General features: G+C 38.8%; 1 protein-coding gene across 3 annotated transcripts in view; it reads right to left on the bottom strand.

Annotated features, from left to right (window-relative positions):
* PAK1 (p21 (RAC1) activated kinase 1) overlaps positions 1 to 23,580 on the bottom strand; it is a 158,022-nt gene that overhangs the window by 57,660 nt on the left and 76,782 nt on the right. For 2 of the 3 annotated variants that reach the window (XM_047070105.1, XM_047070103.1), the window contains exon 2: positions 11,508 to 11,718. In XM_047070105.1, coding sequence (XP_046926061.1) covers positions 11,508 to 11,697 — 190 coding nt within the window. In that variant the 5' untranslated portion in view covers positions 11,698 to 11,718. The remainder of the gene's footprint in view (positions 1 to 11,507; positions 11,719 to 23,580) is intronic. The other variant, XM_047070104.1, reaches the window with a different exon arrangement.

Here is a 23,580-nt window from a genome sequence, read left to right as displayed (position 1 = left end):
CTGATTTGACTGGAAGCAACTACTTACTGAAATAACAGTTTAACACAGACCAGAACGAGTATAAGAAAAGAAGGGCTTGGCTGAAGTGGGAGAGGAGGGAAGTACAGGGGGGAAAAGAACCCTAGTGGGCAGAATTTATCCTGCGTGCCATGCAATTTAGGCTGAGTAGTCACTGACTGGAGAGCATCAGCAGGAAACAGGACACCTGAGGCAGGAAAGCAGGACAGAACTGGAGAAGCCACCTAGTCACAGAGCTACCTGGCACTCACCGAATGCCTTACTGGAAGTAACAATCACACTCACATGTGTATAGCCCTTCACAAAGCCTTTTCACAGTCACTGCCTCACTGGCTCCTTACAACAACTCCAAGAACCAGACAGCATAGATTATCCCCATCTCAGAGCTGAGAACACTGAGGTCAGGAAGTTAAAAGAAATCTGTCCTGGACTAGGAGTCAGTGGAGGATGGATCCAGTATTATCTTTGCCATTAATTCACTTTATGACCCTAGAAAAGTCACTTTCTTCTTCTTAGATCAAGTCTTCAATCTGCAAAATAGGTCAATGATCCATGTTCAGGTATAGATAAAGGTAGGTAAAAATCACCTTTCTGGAGAAGATAATACCTGAAAGAAATCATGAAGAATAAACAGGCGTTGGTCAGGCAGAAATGGAAAAGGGCATTCCAGAAGGAAACAGAATAAACAAAGGGCCAGAAAACAGTGATCTTTGCCCCAGCTTTCTATCTGCCCAGCAAGTCAACCAAATTTAATAAGCTCTTATTAGAGATGTACTCCAAGCATGGGACTGAGGGATGATACAATGGAGGAAATAAAGCAAACTCAGGATACGGGTAGTCCCAGATCCCAAGGCCACAAACGTCAGGCTGCCTGGGACAACTGCTGCTGCTGCTGCTAGCACATTTTTCTATGATGACTAGTAAGTATGAGTCTAGAGGAATCTGATGAAAACCTTTATCTGCACAACGACTTGTAAGTGAATGTTCATAGCAACATTATTCAAAATAATCAAAACATAGAAACCAAAATGTCCCTCAACTGATAAACAGATAAATGGTATACCCATACAACAAAATATTATTAAGCTGTAAAAAGAAATGAAGTCCTGACCCATGCTACAACATGGATGAACCTAAAAACATCATGCCAAGTGAAAGAAGCAAGTCACAAACGGCCACATATTGTATGATTCTATTTATATAAAATGTCCAGAGAAGTCAAATCCATAGACAGAAAGTAGATTAGTGGTTGCCAAGGGGAAGAAGGAAATATGGCGAAGTACAGGGTTTCTTTTTAGGGTGGTGGAAAATGTACTGGAATTAGAGCATTGTGATGTTGTACAATCTTGTGACTATACTAAAAACCACTGAACCGTATGGTATATGAATTATATCTCCGTATTTTAAACAAAGTAAATGCAATATACCAGAAGAACAAAATAAAGGAGAAAATGTATTTGCTAAAACTTTATATCCAATTGTGATTAAACATTCATAGCAAACTAGGATTATAAGGGAATCCATTGAATCTAATAAAAGCTAATTACCAAAAACACTAGCACCAACATCAAACTTAATGGTAAAATGTTGACAGTTTTCCTCTGAGATTACAAGTAAGATTAAGGGTGTCACTGCTATTTATCACAATACTGAAGGCATTAGTCAGTGCAACTAGGAAAGAAAAGAAGAAGGATTAAAAAGGAAGAAACAAAATTATCACAATTCACAGATAATAGGATTGTGTATATGAACATAGCAAAAATTCAAATAGAAAAATCTTCATAACTTATAGTAGATAAAGATTCTAAAAACAGAACAGAAAACATTAGAAAGGAAATAATACATTTAGCTATATTTAATTCTATCAAAGACACCATGTCATACATATATCAAAGATACCATTAAGTGCATAAATGAAGATATTTGCTATATATTCAACTGGCAAAAGGCTTATATCTAGGTAAGAACTCCTGAAAATCAATAAAAAATTTTTTTTCTTAAATGGGCAAAACACTTGAATAAGCACTTCACAAAAAAGAATATCCAAATGGCCAATTAACATGAAAAGCTGCTCAACCTCATTACAGACTGACAAAACTAAGTGGTGACAAAAAAGTGAAGTGCAACTCTTATGCATGACTGGTGGGAATATAAACTGAACAGCCATGTGTTTGAACTTCGAATTTTTTAATTATCAACCAAAGTTTAGCATAAGTATCTGCATGAGCCAGCATTTTCACTATGTATATGTACTCAACAAAAAAGTGTGAATACATCTATAAAAATATGCACAAGTGTGATCAGAAAACATTACCCATAAGAGTCTACCACTGACACCAACCTGATGTTCATCGATAGTACAATGGAAAATAATCCTATAAGAGAATATTATATAGCAATGGAAATGAGCTAAACTGTATGTAAAATTGCAGATAAATCTTATAAACAGTGTTAATCAAATGAAGACAAAGAAAAGAATATACATTGTATGATTCTATGTATAGCAACTCATTAATGGGTTTACCTTTGGGAAAGAGAGAGATGTTAGTGCCTGCAAGAGAAAACGAACGGAGCTTCGAGGGGGCTGCTTATATCCTTTTTTGTTGGACAGGTTAGTGGCCACATAGATGTGGTCAATGCAACACTAAACTGTACACTTCTGAAACGTGCATTTTACAAATAAAGGTGAAAGTTCAATGAGGGGACCTATAAGAAACCATGGTTCATGAGCTACATACGAACTTACAGAGCATTTAGTCCAATTTTTTTCATTTTATTTATTTTTTTAAAGTTTATTTATTTATTTTTGATGGAGGGGAAGGGCAGAGAGGGAGAGAGAGAATTCCAAGCAGGCTTCACGCTGTCAGTACAGAGCCCGACACAGGGTGTAATCTCATAAACCATGAGATCATGACCTGAGCCAAAATCAAGAGTCAGATGCTAACCGACTGAGCCACCCAGGCACCTCCATCTTTTTCATTTTAAAGACAGGAAAGCCTAGAGAAGTTCAGGAAGTTGTCCAAGGCCATACAACAAGTAAGTGAGAACACGGCAGGAGGAACCAAACCCCAAACAGAATACTTTATACTATTAATTCCTTAGAAAATCTTGAACATATAACTGGTTGCCAAGCTAAACTCCTAGTATCATACATACATCAGTGCTTCCAACCCTGTGGACAAAAACTATGTAAGTGAATCAGAGAACACAGAGGAAGAAGGGAAGAAAGGGAAAAAAAGGGAAAAGAGAGAGAATTAGAATAAGAAAGAAATGAAGAGTATCTAAGATTTGTAGTTTTAAGAGGCTTACCTTTTTGGCCTCAGTTTCAAATATATTATTTGTTCCAGAGATCCAAGCCCATATCCAGAGCTTAGACTCCTGCTTCTGACAGATATTACAGAGAACTCTTGAGAACTTCTTGGGAAACCTGTTCTTGGGTCTGCTTAGTCTCAATGCCCAAAATAGCTTAATCTGGCCTTCCCATTAGCCCTATCTCAACCAACAGGAAATACAGGCCTATATGTGGACAGAGAAAGGTAGCTTACCCCAAAACCATTTTTTAATTCTACCTTAGAGGAACCCTGTCAAGAGCTGCTATTTTGTAAACATCGTAACAACTCTGAAGTGTTAATCACAGATTCCAAAAGAAAACTATGACTGCAAGCAGTAATAGCCACCAAAATTTTACCAAGTCTTAACAAGGCTTACTTTGCGTAACATTTTTCACATCTTTAGTCTCATAATCCTTACAACAATTCTATGAGATAAATATTATTGTGTACCAATACTATAGGTAAAAGAACTGAGGCTAAGAAAGGTAAAGCAAGTTACCAAAAGTCTCAAAGTCAGGGATGGGCAATGGCGACAACTTCAAGTGCTTAAACTCCAACATGGTTTCTTTTGTATGCACTGTGCCTTCCCCATATTGCAGACTAAATGAATATGCCAGTAAGTGATAGAATGAATGTCATTCAATGCAAAGTTGTTTTAAAGCAAAAGAAACAACCAAATCAGTTCTACTAAAGGCGCTTGTATGAATATCTCTAGGATGGGAGCCCTCAAACACTATATGGTGTCCAAAGACTTAGAAGAATGAAAGGGTATGGTCCAGAAGTCAAGAGACAATGATTCAAATTCAGACTCCATGCACTACAACAATGCAGCATGTGCCCCTGGGCAAGTTGTTGACCTGCTAAGCATAAGAGTATCAGTGCTTTACAGTGGAATCAGCTTCAATCCCAACTCAGCCACCCTCTAACTAGATCACCTTGGGAAAGTTACTTAATCACTGTGAACCTGAGTTTACGGACTACAAAATGGAAATATTTATCTACCTAAAAGGGCTGGTATATTTTACAAACATCAAAGCTCCTAAAATACTGTGTGGAAATTAGCATTCAATAGATAGTAGCTGGGTTATTGTTGTTACCATTTTATGGTTATTACTATTGTGTTATTACTATTTGTTATTACTATTTTATTATTATTATTATTATTATTATTATTAATTTCAGGATCAACTAAGGTAAAGAAAATGTATATGCTTTATAAGCTAAAGAGCTTTACAAAATGAGTTATCATTAATGTGAGAGAGTTGCAGAGTAAGAGTTCCCAACCTACTCATTAAGACAAACTGTGGCTGAGAAGAAAAAAGAAAGAATCATCCTGATGTCATGTAACTAGAGATGACTAGCTTGAAGAAACAAAGTAGAAAAAGAAACTTGCAACCTCACACATCCTGATTTAACCCTATCTGTAGTCCATTTCGTTTTCAAATAGCATGGGAAATGAGGCTGACACTGCCAAATCCTATGGTGCGGTATAGCCATCTGGGTTTCAGCACAAATTACTGGCCTTATTTATTTATTTATTTATTTATTTATTTATTTTTAAAATTTTTTTTTAATGTTTATTCATTTTTGAGACAGAGAGAGACAGAGCATGAATGGGGGAGGGGCAGAGAGAGAGGGAGACACAGAATCGGAAGCAGGCTCCAGGCTCTGAGCCATCAGCCCAGAGCCTGACTCGGGGCCCGAACCCACGAACCGTGAGATCGTGACCTGAGCCGAAGTCGGACGCTCAACCGACTGAGCCACCCAGGCGCCCCTGGCCTTATTTATTTTTTAAAAAGATTTATTTTTAAGAAGTACCTCTCATTGGTTCAGCGGAGTTAATCTGAGCTCAAGGCAGTAAAACACTCCAAACTTGGGAGAGATAAACACTGACGTAGTCCAGTTTTAAAATTAACTTTGCTCAACTCTTCCCAAGCCTGGAGAATTCCACTTTGCTTGTGAAAATTCAGCCAGAAAAAGATTCCAAACTAAATGCTGCGGGACTTCTTAGAATAAGCCAAAGGCTCCAGACCCCAACCACAGGTACCAGGCTTTCCCACATAGAATTCTGCAACCCAGCGCCACCTATTACAGGCCTTCAATTACAGCTTCTTCCAATTATTTATGCATCTCCCCAGGCACACACTGAAGCCATGCTGGAGGTCAGCATTAGGTAATGCCCACAAGCATTCTAACCATTGCCAGCTCAAATCTCAACCACTACTGCAGGCCACAAAGACTCTTCTTTCTCCTTTCCCAAATCTCTTTAGAGACCTAAAACTACCACTCTGGTAATTTTGGCTCCAAAAGTCCGGGTAGGACCTAGACACCTATTATTTTTTAAAAGCACCATGGGTGAGTCAGATGAGTAATCTGGGTTGAGAACAACTAACAGAGAGAGTAGGTTATGCTGTAACAGATACTTTAGGAAGATTTAGTTCCACACTCATCTCGACCACTTTCCAGTTGTGAGATCTTGAGCAATTTAATTTTCTCTAAACCTCAGCCTCCTCAACTGAAAATGACTTGTGGGCATCAGATTAAAACAAGAAATGAGTTTCCCATTAAGACAAACAAACAAAACCCCTCATATTTGTAATGTTTTACAGTTTAGAAAATGTCTACTACTTTATGTCTACTATGTCAAATGACAAAAGCCTATTCATGATAGGGAATTATGATTATTCCCACTTTATAGATGAGGATACTGAGATTAAAATCAACTGGTAAAAGGAAAAGAAATCACAGAATAAATGTCAGAGATAGGACTCAATCTGGGTTCTCTAAATCCAGTTCTAGACCATTTCTAGACCAAATACTTTAGTAAGGGCATACCACTTCAAAGACTGCCAACACTGGTTTGTATCCTGCCAGGACTAAATGAGGCACAGGGCGAAGGGCAAAAATGCTTGTTGTTTGAAAGATAATATCAACAAGCACAGAATTAAACTGAACAAAGGATCCAAACAAAAGGGGAAAGAAGCACTTATTTCATTTTGATGTATGCATTAATTATAGCCATCTAGGTAGGTGTTCTTTAAAGGGGTGAAATCTCTGGGCTCAGGGCATGCATAGAAAATCTGTAACTAGGGGATGAAAGAGAGGTTACTAGATTATTTCACAAGAACTACTTATAACTCTATGCTTTCTACATCTATGCTTTGAATTTATAAAGATACAGCTTTGATCTTGAGCTATGAGATTTATTTTCGGACAGATTTGACCAAGGATCACTCAGCGAGTGTCCAAGCAAAACCTCTGGGTCTACAGCTTTATCGTTAATTAAAGTACTTTACAATGGCCTACTTTCTTTCCACCTACATATACAGCCCAATCCAATTTCATCTTTATAATCTTATTTATAGAATTACAGGATTTCAAAACTGTAAGAGACTTTATATGTCTACTGGTTTGACTCTAGTTTTTTAGATAAAGGCACTGAAGTCTACAGAGAAATAACTGACCCAAAAAAAGACAGCCAATTTATAACAGAACTAAGACCACAACCCAGATATTCAGAACCCCACCTCCCCATTCAGTACATAAGATCACCCCTTCCGTTCTCAATGATGTCTGAGGGTTATACTTGTACCTGCTGTTTTAGGCAAGAATCTTCTTTTTAAAAAAAAAGGTTTTAAAACCATACAATTCATCCATATAGTGTAAAATTCAGTGGCTTTTTGTATATTAATGGAGCTAGGCAACCATTCTCACAATCAATTTTAGAACATTTTCATCACCCCAAAAAGAAACTCCATACCTCTTAGCCATCACCCTCTGATCCCATCCGCCTCCTCCCACAGCACCAGGCAACCATTCATCTGTTTTTGGCCTATGGACTTGCCTGGACATTTCATATAAATGGAATCATGTAATATATGGTCCTTTGTGACTGGCTTCTTTCACTAGCATAATGTTTTCAAAGTTCCCCCATGTTGTAGCATGGATCAGAACTCCATTTCTTTTTATTACCAAGTAATATTTCTTTGTTAGGATATGCCACATTTTATTTATCCACTCATCAGTTGATGGATATTTGGGTTGTTTCTACTTCTTAGCTATTATGCATAATGCTGCTATAAACATTCATATGTAAGTATTGTGTGAACATGTTTCCATTTCTAGGTCATATGGTAATTCTATGATTAATCTTTTGAGAAACTGCCAGACTGTTCTAAGTGGCTGTACCATTTTACACTCCCACCAGCAGTGTATGAGGGTTCCAATTTCTCCACATCCTTGTCAGCACTTGTTATTCTATAGTCATCCTAGTGGGTGTGAAATGACATCTCATTGTGGTTTTGATTTGCATTTCCCTGATGACTAATGATTTTGAGCATCTTTTCATGTGCTTATTGGCCATTTGTATATCTTCTTGGGAGAAATGTCTATTTGGATCCTTTACCCATTTTTTAATTGAGTTGTCTTTTTATTCTTAAGTTGTAATAGCTCTCCATATATGTATGATACAAGTCCCTCATCAGAAATACGATTTAAGAAAATTTTCTACCATTCTGTGAGTTATCTTTTAACTTTCCTGATGGTGTCCTTTAAAACACAAAAATTTGAGGCGCCTGGGTGGCGCAGTCGGTTAAGCGTCCGACTTCAGCCAGGTCACGATCTCGCGGTCCGTGAGTTCGAGCCCCGCGTCGGGCTCTGGGCTGATGGCTCAGAGCCTGGAGCCTGTTTCCGATTCTGTGTCTCCCTCTCTCTCTGCCCCTCCCCCGTTCATGCTCTGTCTCTCTCTGTCCCCAAAATAAATAAACGTTGAAAAAAAAAATTTAAAACACAAAAAATTTTAATTTTGATGGTATCTATGAAGCAGGAATCTTAGTTAGTCAGCAAGAACAATTCCAACTTTAATTTTAAAAGTCCTTTCTACTATATGTAGAAACTTGGGCCAAAGACCTACTTATTTATAGAGTTCAAGAATTATTGTTGAACCCAAAAGACAAATAAGCCAGTTAAGAAATGGGCAGAAGACATGATTAGACACTTTTCCAAAGAAGACATCCAGACGGGTAACAGACACATGAAAAGATGCTCAATATCACTCATCATCAGGCAAATACAAATCAAAACCACAATGAGATACCACCTCACACCTGTCAGAATGGCTAAAATTAATGACACAGGAAACAACAGGTGTTGGCGAGGATGTGGAGAAAAGGGAACCCTCCTGGACTGTTGGTGGGAATGCAAACTGATGCAGCCACTCTGGAGAACAGTATGGAGGTTCCTCAAAAAATTAAAAATAGAACTACCCCATGAGCCAGCAATTCCACTCTTAGACACTTACCCAAAGGATACAAAGATTCCAAGGGATACATGCACCCTGATGTTTACAGCAGCATTATCAACAATAGCCAACTATGGAGAGAGCCCAAATGTCCACTGACTGATGAATTGATAAAGAAGATGTGGTATATATACATTGTGGAATATTACTTGGCCATCAAAAAGAATGAAATCTTGCCATTTGCAATGACGTGGGTGGAGCCAGAATATATTATGCTAAGCAAAATAAGTCAATCAAAGAAAGACAAATACCATATGATTTCATTCATACGTGGAATTTAAGAAACAAAACAGATGAGAATATGAGAAGACAGGGCAGGGAGAGAGGAAAGGGAAACAAACCACAAGAAACTCTTAATGACAGAGAACAAACTGAGGGTTGATGGAGAGAGGTGGGGAGGTGGGCTAGATGGGTGGTGGATACTAAGGAGGTTGCTAGTTGTGAAGAGCAGTGGGTACTGTATGTAAATGATAAATCACTGAATTCTACTCCTGAACTCAATATTGCACTGTGTGTTAACTAAAATTTAAATAAAAAAATAAAGTTTTCAGCCACTGGGGGGAAAAAAAAAAGAACTATGGTTGTTAAAGCACAATGTTAAAAATAAGCATCCACCTAAATTGAGGGATACAAAGTGACTATATATGTGGGAGAAGATTCTAGGGCAGGGTAATACCACCTAGATCATAGCCCCTGTATCCTAGGAAGTTAACCACTACTACATAAATAAATTAGCCAGAAAATGAAAGCTAAGCAACTTACCCCTACCTCTTCTATCTAGGCCCCCAAAGGGCTCACAATGAAGGTGGAATAGAGGAAAGAGTAAACACACACAAAGACACAAGCCCCAAATACTCAATAATAATCCTCAATAGTTCTCATTTCAGTTATTCAAGAATCATTTCCTATACGTAATATCACTGCCTATTAGACATCTCTATGTCAAGACATCTCAGATGCAAAGTGCCTAAAATTATCTTTTCACCTCAAATGCAATGTGTTTAAAGTCATCATCTTTCCTGCTCTCCAACTACAAACCTCCTGACTTGTTCCTCTTCCCGTGTTCCCTATTTGGTTAATAATACTATCATCTACCATCTTATACTGATCTATAGTTATGCAGTTATATTTTTCTGCAACGTAAGATATTTTCTGCAATTCACATTGTGCTTGTTATATTTGGCCTACTGCTTCAGAATCCCAATTCTGATTTTATCATATAGTCTAATGCCTCCCAGCTTCAATAAAGGAGTAAAGAGAAAGGGTACTAATTTTTGAGTACCTTCTGTGTGGAAGGTACTTAATTAGGAAATTTGCTGTAATCTTCACACAACAACCCTGTGAAATATTATCCCAATTTTAGAGATATGAAAATCCCAATGTTTCCTGCAGATAGGAAACTAAAAGTCAAAGGAGGTGACTCACATACCTAAGGTCAGAGAGCTAGTAAGTGATGAATACAGGATTTGAACCAGGTCCATCTAAATCAGAAGCTATGATAACTATTTATAAACAGAAAGCCAATTTTGTCAATACCCCACAAGAAAAGGACTTGCAAGCATGACTGAGAATTTTACCTCATATCAATAGCCACTTAAATAAACATTTGGGGAGTCAAACAAAAGTCATCTATCAATGTGGATACCCAAACCTCTATTTCATGATCTTCTTGTCCATAGGATCTCAGTGACTTTATGAGATACACTATTAAAATCCTGATTATTCTTCTAGAAGTTTTATCAGTAAAAAGAAAATGAGCCCACCTAGTATGACTTATCCTTAGCAAACTCATGCTGGGTCCTGCTTCCTTTTCTCAGCTATTCCTTACCCTTCTTACGATATCTAATCTCCAAATCTATGTGAGATGGGGGCATACGAATAAATAAGAGGCAATCAAGAATCAGAAAGACATTCCAAATGAAACTAGCTTGAGAAAAAAACATTTCTTGGAGCACCTGGTTGGCTCAGTCAGTTAAGCTTCCTACTTTGGCTCAGGTCATGGTTCACAGTTGGTGAGTTCGAGCCTTGTGTTAGGCTCTGGCACAGAGCCTGCTTCTGATCCTCTGTCTCCCTCTCTCTGTCCCTCCCCTACTCATGTTCTCTCTCTCTCTCTCTCTCTTTCTCTCTCTCTCTCAACATAAATAAATATTTACAAAAAAACATTTACAAATGAAGACATTCCAGTATTTCTTATATTTTGTGAGTTCATAAAAGTTTAATCACTTACTTAAAAAATAAGTAAATATTTGGCGTTAGATTGTCTAAACTTTGGTAACAGAATAATTATTTTCTTAGAATTTTGTTCAGATATAGTTAATAAAATATAAAAATAAGTCTATTTTCTATTTGACTTCAGCCACGTTAGGAAAGAAAGACAAAGGAAGTATTTAAGGGGAGAAAAGGCATTAAAGGAAAATTAAGTCAAGGAAAGGAGAGATCTTTTATCTAGGTTACAAAAAAAAATTGTTTTAAGTATACAAATTGGAGGGTATTATGCTAAGTGAAATAAGTCAGGCAGAGAAAGACACATACCATATGTTTTCCTCATAGGTGGATCCTGAGAAACTTAATAGAAGACCAAGGGGGAGGGGAAAGGGAAAAAAAAAAGTTACAGAGAGGGAAGGAGGCAAACCATGAGACTCTTAAATACTGAGAACAAACTGAGGGTTGAATGGCGGGAGGGGGAGGGGAAAGTGGGTGATGGGCATTGAGGAGGGCACCTGTTGGGATGAGCACTGGGTGTTGTATGGAAACCAATTTGACAATAAATTATATTTAATAAAATAAATAAATAAACAAAAAAAGCAAAAGAAAAATAAACAGAGTACACAAATGATGAGAAAAATGAAATACTGTACTTTTATCTCCAGGTAAGATGGATCGGTAAAATCGGTCCTTCTTTTTCTTCTCCTCTGGGTTTGGAGGCAGAGGTTTGGAACCGTGGTTTAGGGTTCCAGCATCTTTGCTGCCAGCTCCAATCATAGTGCTGGTGTTTCTCATCGGAGGGGCTGGAGGTTTGTCTTGAATGTCTAGGCCGTTATTTGACATCGTCACCACCACCAGCAGCTACTGGAATCAGAGAGAACAAAATAACTCTTTTATCATTTTCGTGCTAAAGGAAATATATATTAAAAAATTTTTTAAGTCCAAACTATACAACCCATCCTCCAGGGCCCAGCTCAAATCCTTCCACTGCACACCATAACTACTGCTGTCTGATTCAGTCAACAATACTCAAAGATGTAATACCTACTCTGTGCCAAGCACTGCTGAAAATTCACAAGGTTCTTGTTTTTCTCTAAGGCACTGGAGAGCACAGAGAACCACCATGATGTCATTTAAAAGGCAGAAATTTGGCCCAGCTAAAATATGAATCCCAAACTAAGTGTGAATCCCAGTGCCACTTACTAGCTTTAGAAGAATTTCTTAACCACTTGGGTTCCATTTATTCATTCATTAAATAAAACTGCTAACAGCATTCTACATAGTAACTCTTTGCCAACCTTTAATCCTGTAGCTTTAGGAAATCATGTTCCCTCTCTAGAATGGACTGTATCACTACATCAAAAGTCAGTAAAGCTGCCAATTTTGTTAATAGTCTTATTGGAACACAGTCATTCATTTACATATTGTCTATGGCATCTTTCACATTCCAATGAGTTGAGTAGTTGCAATAGAGACTATATGCTCACAAACCTAAAATATTTATCCAGTTCTTTTCAGGAAAACTTTGTTGAAGGGGGAGTTCTAGCCCCCTTGGCCTAGATCATCTCTCCAGTAAATTTGACCTGGTTCTAAACACATGATGGCCAATGCAGTAACCATCCTGTCATATACGGTGTTGAATTTACTGCTAATCTCCAATGCTTCTGGTAAAGGGAAGGAATAAAATCTTTAAAGGGGAATTCCTATCATGGTACCAATAGTTTTAATGAGGATAGGTGTTATTACCTTAAATAAGTAAGTGTCCTTGACAATGGACAGGCATGAATGTGTCCACAATTAATAAAGTCTCTCATTAGTCTTCTAGGTTACAGTAGAAATTATATCTCTAACCATGACTACTTAGAATATACATTCTGAAGGGCACCTGGGTGGCTCAGTCAGTTGAGCGTCCAACTTTGGCTCAGGTTATGATCTCACAGCTCGTGAGTTCGAGCCCCACGTCGGGCTCTGTGCTGACAGCTCAGAGCCTGGAGCCTGCTTCTGCTTCTGTGTCTCCCTCTCTCTCTGCCCCTAACCCCTTCGCATTCTGTCTCTGTCTCTCTCAAAAATAAATAAACATTAAAAATATAAGTTCCGTGGAGTAAAATACAACAATGCTTTAGAGATGAACGTTTCTAATTAAAAAACAAACAAACATAAACCAACATAATAATCATCACAAGCTTTTTAGGAATACAGATGCCCTGTTTTGATCCCCACGAATTGTGATTTAGTATGACTGGGTTATGGTCCAAATTCTGTAATTTTAAGACTTAGTGATCCCAATGCCAGCCAGATTTGAATACCACTGCTGTAGATGCCAATTACATAAATACTATGAACAAAATTGAATCTTTTTTACATTTTCTAATAAATGCAGAACTAAATGATCACCTGCATCCATTTTGTCTTTTAATTATTTCTCCACATGCCATCAGTGATCTAAAATACAGCACTCCTCTACTTTAAAATCCATCACAAAAGCTAAAGTTCCTTACAAACTAAGCCATAACACCCGGACACAGCCTACATTCAAATTGTACCTTAGAAACCTCTATTCTCCTGATTTGCCAAGTAGTTTCTTACCCTCCTGCCAATGCTTCTTGTCAATGATTTCTCCCTCCTCTGACTGATAAAAATCTTACTCATCTTTCAGGGCCAAATTCAAGCTTTACCTCTTTGTGTAATTCATCCTCACCTACCTCTGGCAAACCAACTGCTCCTTACTTCTCTTTTTGAACAAAAGAAATCAAATAAGCAAGGACAATCTTATTAATCTATACTAACTCTCTGGGTAGTGTGCTTTTTATCCATTTGTTCCAGCTTCACTTTGCAGATTTGCCTTTGCTTTCCCTTCCAGCCCCAACTCAAGTCCCTCAGCTCCCCCAAAGAGAATTTCCACAGGCTCAGTTCTCAAGTGTACTTTCCTACTCTGGACTGCCAGTTCCAAAATTACACTCCCCACAGCTACCTGATAGCCTAAGCAGGCCCTTCCTGCCTTTCTGGTCCTTCAGCCAACAGTTTCATTGAATGTAACTCCCTTTGAGGACTATAGCCCAAGATTATGCCAAGAAAGGCTTCATCACCCTTTTTGATACAGGGTTTTCTTCATTTCTCAGTTCTTTCACCACACTTGGGGAACTCTCAGGGGTAGCCCTCCATTTTCAGAATGATTCCAAATTATTAAAACCTAAAATCTGTTGTTGGAATACAATGCTTGAATCCTCTGTACCACATTCCAGCCTAGGTCACCCAGCCTATGCTTGAAAACTTCCAATTTTAGGAAATCTACAGTCTCAAAAGACAGCCTATTCTATCTTTGGTCACTTCATTTAGAGTTCTTACTTATATTAAGTTCTATCTATTTCACAGTGCATTGCAATCATCTGTTTAGACATTTCCTCCCCATACACTCCCTCCTCTGCCAGACTTAGACTATGAACTCCTCAAGAACAAAGTTCAAGGATGCCTGGATGCTATGAACAAAAACTGTTCTGTCAGTTAAGCCTTGGACTCTTGGGACTCTTGATTTCAGCTGAGATGGAGCCCTGTGTCAGGCTCTACACTGACAGTGCAGAGCCTGCTTGGGATTCTCTCTTTCTGTCTCTCTTCTCTCTTTCTGTCTCTCTTCACTCTTCCTTGCTTATGGGTGCACACACACTCTCTCTCAAAATAAGTTAGTAAACGTTAAAAAAAAAAGAAGAATAAAGTTCAGTCATATTTACTTCTCAATCCTCAACACCAGGTCTGGAACAGAATATTCAAAAAGAATGAAATCTTGCCATATGTAACAACATGGATGGAACTACAGTGTATTATGCTAAGCGAAGTAAGTCAGTCAGATAAAGACAAATATCATATGATTTCACTCATATGTGGAATTTAATAAACAAAACAGATGAACATAGGGGTAGGGAAGGAAAAATAGGATAAAAAACAGAGAGGGAGGCAAACCATAAGAGACTGTTAAATACAGAACAACCTAAAAGTTGCTAGAGGGGAGATGGGCAGGGGATGGGCTAGATAGGGGATGGGTTTTAAGGAGGGCACTTGTGATGGGCACTGGGTATTATACATAAGTGATGAATCACTGGGTTCTACTCCTGAAACCAATACTACACAGTATGTTAACTAACTTGAATTTAAATAAATTAATTAAAAAAAAAAGAATACTCAATAGGGGCACCTGGGTGGCTCAGTCGGTTGAGCATCCGACTTCAGCTGAAGTCATGATCTCACGGTCCATGAGTTCGAGCCCTGCGTCAAGCTCTGTGCTGACAGCTCAGAGCCTGGAACCTGCTTCAGATTCTGTCTCCCTCTCTCTCTGCCCCTCCCCTACTCATGCTCTGTCTCTCTCTGTCTCAAAAATAAATTTTAAAAAAACATTCAAAAAAAATTTTTTTAAATAAGAAGAATACTCAATAAAGATTTGTTGAACAAATGAACAAAGAGCAAGTAAACAAATAAATGAATAAATAAAAACTACTTCTATTTGTTAGTCCTAAATCTTAACTCACAGCTATTCCAAAAAGTCTATTGCTTCTTCCCCAGACTGAACTTTAGATACCTGAAAACATCTTTCAAAACCCCCCAAATCTATTTTCTCAATGCTAAACACTGTCAGTACCTTCAACTACACTCACAGAACACAATTTTATATCTTCCTGATCCTTCCCTCTGAACTTACTTGGACTTAATGTTTCTATACTACTTTCCAGTTTCCCTGCAGCCCTCCAACCAGTCTTTTCCTATGGTTCCTCCACAAGTCTTTACTCTCTTTACACTTCATAGATCCCCTCACTGGTCATTTTGTCCATCTACATTCAGGACAATAACTGGCACATGTTTAAAACTATGCCATTTTAAACTTTTTTTTTTTTTTACAGGAAAACAAGCCCAAAACATCAATCCTGAGGGGAGAAAGGAAAAACATACTCAACTCTTAAATAAGGAGACCAAACACATCTTAAATCTTCTAACAGTCTGTGCAGGCCAAAGATCTGGGAGGATAACAAGCCCATGCCTTCTGACATGCTGCAGTATAAAGCTAGGTTCAAAGCCAACATTTAGAATGATCATTCAGATGGCACCCTTCTACCCATCCTAGAGAACAAACTGGTAATACAGAGAGGGGGAAAGATAGACTGACCACATTTTACCAATACCCCAGAGGCTTAGGGAGCCTAATAATTTATGAGAAACTAATTATACTGAAGTATTATGAATCAACTGAATGGCTCTACAATACATGCAGGATCACTGTGAGGTTTCAAAAAGGCCATTGGTAGGACAACATAATAAAAAGATGACTGGAGGCTAAAATCAAGAGACCTGGATTTAAGTCCTGGCTCTGCTATTTACTAGCTACAATTCTAATAAAAGTCCCTTCACCTATGAGGGGCAATCTGTTGTTTCCCACTATGTAGTCACTAGACAGATACTGGTCAAGAAGGCAACCAAGGAAGGGAAGTGATTTGATGTCTCCTTTCCCATAAAAAGCATAAAGACATCGTGCTTGGGCAGAAAGAAGGGGAAGAAAACACTTTTCAAGTAGCCACTATGTGTAAGGTACTTTACATACTAGATGAAACTGGACAGGGACTGAGGGAAGAAGTGTGCACACCAACCGCTACTTCCTTCCACTTTATCACATCTGGATGCCACAGCCACAGTATAAAGAGCCAAGATACACATAACATCAAAGCCAGAAGCAACATTAGAAGCCACCTAATCTGACCCTTTCATATAACAGATAGGAACACTGAGGTCCAAAACACAGAATGAAATTGCTTAAGATCGCACAGCAATTTAAAGGTGGGGGTTCCAATGTTTTCAGACTCTGTCAAACAATTTTCCAAATATACCTGACGTAACTGTAGCGCCTTTGTAACTTTTCTTTTTTTTAATGTTTGTTTGGTTGGTTTGAGAGAGAGAGAAAGAGACAGACAGCACACAAGCAGAAGAGGGAGAGAGTGAGAATCCCAAGCAGACTCCAAACTCACAGGCTCCACACTCAACAGACTGAGCCACCCAGGTGCCCTGCCCCTTCGTACCTTTTCTGACCTGAATTCTGCTACTCTCGATTTAGGTAAGTCAAATCTAGCCAATGGCAAATATACAACAATATAAACATGTTTGGGCTGGATGTGATTGATATTTACTAATGTCTTCCATGAGGCTAAGCATGTGAAAGTTATGGACACCTTTTGCTATCACTGCAGATTCTTCATTTAAGTACAATTCAAATCAATAAATTTTTACTGAGTACTTACATATAAGCTGCCATGTTGGAAACCAGGGACACAGAGATAAATAAAGGAATATGATCTAACTCTAGAGGTTCTCACAGTCTCGTAAGCAAGATAGACAGAATCTAGAAAACCACAATGCCAGGCCACTTGTGAATAGTGCTGTAAGAACAGGATAAGCAGTAAAATGTCAGAAGACATAAAACGGAAAGACTATATTGAATTTAGGTGATCAGCAAGGCTTCATAGAAGAGGTGATGTTAAAAGGAGGGGCTTAAGAATAAACAGGTCAGACCGGTGGTCTTTGACTCTGGATTATTAGAACCCCCTATGAGCTTTTTAAAGCACCAGCCAAAGTACTTAGGGGGAAGTACACTAATATTTGCAATTTACTTTGAAATGCATTTAAAAAAATAAGATGGATTAATGAATGAACACAGGGATGTGATATACTTGTCCATATATAACTTATAATGAATGTGATAAAGCAAATACTTGAAAATGTTAATGGCAGAAGAATCTAGGTGGTGGGTATACATGTATTCACTGTAAAATTCTTCCAACTTTGCTGTACTTTTGGAATTTCTCCTAATAAAAAGTTGGGGGGATGGATACCAATGCTGAGCTCTGATTTAACTGGTATAAAATAGGCCCAGGCATTGGTATAGTACCTGAACCAAACAAAACAGTCAATAAATAAATGGATGATTTTGACAGAGAATGATAATGGCAAGTGCATCCCAGACCACAGGAATAGCAACCGTGAGAGTACACTGTGATAGAACACAACATGAAAATGAAAAAGTAGGACACAGTGATCACAGAGAGCCTTTTATGTTCTGTAACACATACAGCACTGGTCAGAAAAATGGTCCCTTCTAAGCAGTTCTAGATCCATGCACTGAATGTCCCGTGTTAAAAATAAAAGATGACACTTGATTTAAAAAGGCTGTGGAGAGATGACAATGAAAAAAGAGGTGTTGCCTGGAGGAGGGGACCAGCTGCCATCTGTCTGCACAGAGGACTCTGCGCTGACTTGAGCTCACACAATGGGACTTGGAGTTTAGAAGAGTCCTCTAAACTGCCTAACAGGGTTGCTAAAATTCTAAAAACCAGTGTCCCTGCAAAACCTCTTGAACTAACCATCTTTGCAAATAGGATTTCAGCCATCATTTGACACTGACAGTTTAATAACCACTAACATTCTAAAACACTTTGGAGTTTACAGAAAACATGGAAATCCATTTGGTTGGTATCATTTTTCTCATTCATTCGTGCAAATATTTATTCATCACCTACTGTCTGCCAGGCTGTGCTAGGTGCTGGGGATAAAACAGTGAACAAGTCAGAAGAAGCAAAATGTCAGAGATGATGCCAGTCACCCAGAGCCAACAGAGGCGGGGATCTGAAATGTAGTCTGTGTGACCAGAGGACCACCTCTTTTTCAACTACACCACATGTCACTGTTCACTCTAAAAGCAAAGGAATGGGCTAGATAACCTCTAATAATCCCTCAGGCCATTATTTATTTATTTATTTTTTTAATTTTTTTTTTCAACGTTTATTTATTTTTGGGACAGAGAGAGACAGAGCATGAATGGGGGAGGGGCAGAGAGAGAGGGAGACACAGAATCGGAAGCAGGCTCCAGGCTCTGAGCCATCAGCCCAGAGCCCGACGCGGGGCTCGAACTCACGGACCGCGAGATCGTGACCTGGCTGAAGTCGGACGCTTAACCGACTGCGCCACCCAGGCGCCCCTTCAGGCCATTATTTAAAATGAAAGAGAGAAAGGAAGAAGAGAAAATAAAACCTATTCCATATATTAACCACATCTGTCAGTCAACAACTCAAAGCAGCTGAGACTGGCATGACCAACACTCCACCCAGAACTGGGGAGTACTGCATGCCCTTGACACCTGGTTATGAGAATCTGATCTTTAATTAAATTGTGCCAGGAGGCTTTCTTTGGCAGGAGCCTGGAATGCTGCAGTCTTGAATTTGCTGAGGGATGTCCTTCTGACACGTCAAAGGCACTCCCGCTATGCAGCCTCCAGCCACTTGTTCTGGTTTAGCAACAAGAAAGCAACTGCTGAAGTAGCAGAGAGGAAAACTGTGGAGGCTGTTTCTGGGCTGTTAGGAAAGCTACTTTAATTTCTGACCCTCAGTTTCCTCTTATGTAAAATACACATAAGACTGTGTACTTTATACAGGTATGAGAACTTAAAAAGCATATATAGAGAGAAGCACCTAGCATGCTGCCTGGCACAAAATAGATGTCCAATAAATACCCGTTCTTATCCCCCATTCATCTTTCTAGTTTCATCTCTATTATTCCCTAAACTTGTTCATTCCAACTCAATATTCTTTCATGCCCCTGCCTTTGCCCACACTGTTCTCTCTGCCTAAATGTCCCAACTTGTCTGCCAAGCAAACTCCTACTCATTCTTCAAGACCCAGCTTGATTCACTTTCTCTATGAAACCTTCATAGAAACCCCCCTACTTCTATCCTTTCCCCAAAATTTAACAGCATTTTATACATACATTTATACATGCAGCATTTATACATTTATACATGCAGCAGTTTCCATATAACCATAATAACCTCACCAGACTATGAACAAGCCAAATGACAAAACTGAGTCTGATTAATCTCTATTCTCCAAGTCCCACCCAGCACAAACCTGGCACACATGAGGTAACTAGCAAAGGTTCACAGTCTAAGGCTGCCTTGTTTACAAGAAAAAAACATAGGAGCTAGAAGGATCATGAAAAATCAGCCAGTTCCAAACCTTTATTTTATAGCTGGGAACCTGAAACCCATAGGGGTATGAAATTTACCTAAGATCACTCAATGAAATAATGAGGACATGATGAGCCTCTGATTATTCTGATTCTCTTAAAAACACTCTCTTTCTACACTAATTATAGTTTGAGACAAAATGAACAAAGGACTATACCTGGAATCAGAGAGGTATGAGACGCAGCAAAATGAAATGGAAAAGGCAGAGAGATTTGGAGTCACAGACTTAAGGCAGCCATGTACCTTCACCCTTCCCTCCTCTCACCAATCAGATCTACATATCTTCCTCACTTCTACCACCTGTGCAGATAGCCACTAGAGTTACCTGCAGAAACTAGTACCAAAGGTCTGATACCTCTCCCTACCATCTTGGGAAATTCCTGACCTGCAGTTCCAGTTAAGCTATTCTCAACAGTTAAGGATAAGCTTCAAACCATCAGACTTCACAATGGATGCCCTGAACTAAGAAAATCATCACTGAAACCTGAGGCCCATACAATCTGAGAGCTGAAAGGAACCTATATGGCCATCTGGTTCAACCACCCAAGGAACAATGAAATCTACTCAGCTGCCTCTTACATGGATGACCTTCTAGTCAACCTCTGCCTAAACATATCCTGTGATTTCCCACACTGCCACATGCTGCCTCAAAGGAACATTTTCTCTTGGAAGTGTTAAGAACCACAGCTTAAAAGTGGACTGCCCTCTCTCCTCTAAAAGATAATCAGGACTAAGTCAATCAACCTTCCAGTGTCCATTTACTTCAGTCATCCTCAATCACCCAAAATCTTGTCCCCTACCTTTTCTGTATGCCCTCTAATCTCATCAAATTCCTCACCCCCTCCTAATTCTGGATCCCTTTCACTATTTCCTCTGTATCTTCCCATTTGTCATGGGCTAACTCCCCTTGCCTCCTTTTCTTAAAAGAAACCTGGCTATCACCTAAAAAAGAGACTTCAGCAGCCCTCTCAATTGGAAGCTATTTTCTCTCTCATACCCAACGTATCAGTGTTGTCCTTAACTTTTCAGAGCTATTTCCAAACAATTCCTTTCTCCTTGTAAAAACTTCTTTCCTTTGAGCAGCCTCCACTGGTTGCTATCACACTTCCGTCCTGCCTAATACTCACTTCCTGGTCACCTCACTCAAAGGCTTTAGTTCCTTGATCAGTCTTCTTCTGTACCCCTCTAGTTATCATTCTAGGTGACTTTTACAGCCACAATGATAACCATTCCAACACTCTGGCCATTTCAATTGCAGACCTCCAGTCCAAGCTGGCCAATACTCCCATGATCACACCCTAGACCTTATCACCAAAATGTGCATCAACTCCAATATCTGGAATGAATCATATATACTCTAACACAATCTCCAAGCCATGCAGCTCACTTGCTCAAGAAGTTCTACTACAATTCCTAGACTTTCTATTGAGCTCTAATCCACTATCCATTAGTACCTCCAGCCTTCACTTCTCTTTTTTCTTAATTACAGTCCATAAAAATCACTCAAACATCAAAACCCATCAGTCCTCTAAAACTCAACAACAAAAATCCTAACAATTCAAAAGTGAGCAAAGGATCTGAAATAGACATTTTTCAAAAAAAAAAAAAAGAGATATGTGAATGGCCAATAAGCACATGAAAAAATGTTCAACATCACTAATCATCAGGAAAATGCAAGTCAAAACTACAATGAGATAATACCTTGCGTCATTAGGATGGCTACTATCAAAAAAAGAGAAACCAACAAGTATTGGTGAGGATGTTGAGAAATTAGAACGCTTGCTCACTGCTGGTGGGAATGTAAGATGGTACAGCCACTATGGAAAATAGTGTAGTGGTTCCTCAAAAAATTAAAAATAGAATTACCATATGATCCAGCAATTCCACTTCTGGGTATACACACACACACACAAATGGGGTCTCAAAGAGACATTTGCACACCTGTGTCCATTACAGTATTATTCACAATAGCTAAAATGTAGAAGCAATACAAGGATCCATTGGCAGATGAATAGATAAGCAAAATGTAGTATACACATACACTCAAATACTATTCAGGGAAGGACAGAAATTCTGTAACATGCTACAACATGGATGAACCTTGAGAACACTATGCTAAGTTAAATAAGTCAATCACAAAAAGACAAATACTATATGATTCCAATAATATGAGATCTTTAGAGTAGTCAAAATCATAAAGATAAAAAGTATGATGGTGGCTGCCAGAAGCTGGTGGGAGGCAAAACAGAGAGTTACTGTTTAACAGGCCGAGTTTCAGTTTTATAAAATAAAAAGAGTTCTAGGATGAATGCTGGTGATGGTTGCATAATAATGTGAATGTATTTAATGCCACTGACCTATACACTTAAAAATAGTTAGTATGGTAAGTTTTATGTTATATACATTTTACCACAATAAAAAAAAAGGAAAAAGTAAGGGGAATTAGAATTTACTAAATACGCTACAATGTGCTCAAAGTTCACAATGGTATCACAGTCATATTACCATAGGAGCCTGTTAACACTGGGGTAGAGGCCAATGAACTGAGACTTAAGATATTAATTACAGGGGGCGCCTGGGTGGCTCAGTCAGTTGAGCATCCAACTCTTGATTTCAGCTCAGGTCACGATCTCATGGTGAGACATGAGATCAAACCCTGCCTCGGGCTCTGTGCTGGCTGAGGAGCCTGCTTAATTAAGATTCTCTCTCCCCCATTTGTGCACGCATGTTTTCTCTCTCTCAAAAAAAGATATTAATTACAGGCAAATGATGACTGGTTCTCAGTAAAATCTGTAGGACAATAAGACAGCTTATAACAGGCTTTCACTGTACATACATACTTTAAATAAATCTGATCAATCTAAACAAATCTGATTAAAACACACACATGACACACAGAAAACAAAACAATCAATCCCTTTGCCTCCTCTCCCTTTCCAAAATTCAACTGGAAAAATCTCAGCTTTGGCATACCTGAACTCCCTCCCAAATGTCTCTATACTGAAGCAGTTGAATGTCCTAGAGAACATTGCCTGATCGACTGCTTTCACTGAAAATTATGAATACCTCCCTACATATGATTACCTTGCCTCAAATAAGCACTCAATTGGGCTTCCCACTCACCCCTTCCCCTTTGCTGATGAACTCACCTTCTGTGAGAAAATAGAAATCTTTGCAGGAGAATTCCATCTTCCCACTCCCAAATCTATGTGCCTGTCTGCACCTGCATCACCCAGTTACAATGAAGGAAGTGTTCCTACTCTCATCAAAAGCCATTCTCTCTTTTCCCTCTACTCTTTTACTTGCACTCCCTCTCACCTGGAATGATCTCTTTCAGCTACATTAATCAACCAATCAATTAATCAGTCTCTCTCCCCCACTCCCTCTCTTTTTTAGATATATTCAGTCATTCAACAAATATTTATCAAGCATCTACATTATCCCAGTACTACTCTAGCTGAAAAAGACAAAGTCCCTGTGTTTGTGGATTCTATGAACTAGTAAAAGAAGCAGACAAAGAAATAAGCAAATAAATATGCAATGTCAAATCCATAATGGAAATTAAAGAGTAATACATGTGAATATGGAGAGGAACAGGGATGGGTGGTATGTAAGACGAGATGATCAGGAGAGGCTTCTCTGAGGAAGAGACACTTAAGACCTGAATAAATGAGACA

This window comes from Lynx rufus, unplaced genomic scaffold, assembly GCF_022079265.1.
Source record: "Lynx rufus isolate CCGP_SWC_20201006 ecotype Redwood Valley unplaced genomic scaffold, mLynRuf1.p SCAF_9, whole genome shotgun sequence".
In the NCBI taxonomy this organism is placed as follows: Eukaryota; Metazoa; Chordata; class Mammalia; order Carnivora; family Felidae; genus Lynx; species Lynx rufus.
This window is presented reverse-complemented; position numbering and strand designations above follow the sequence as displayed.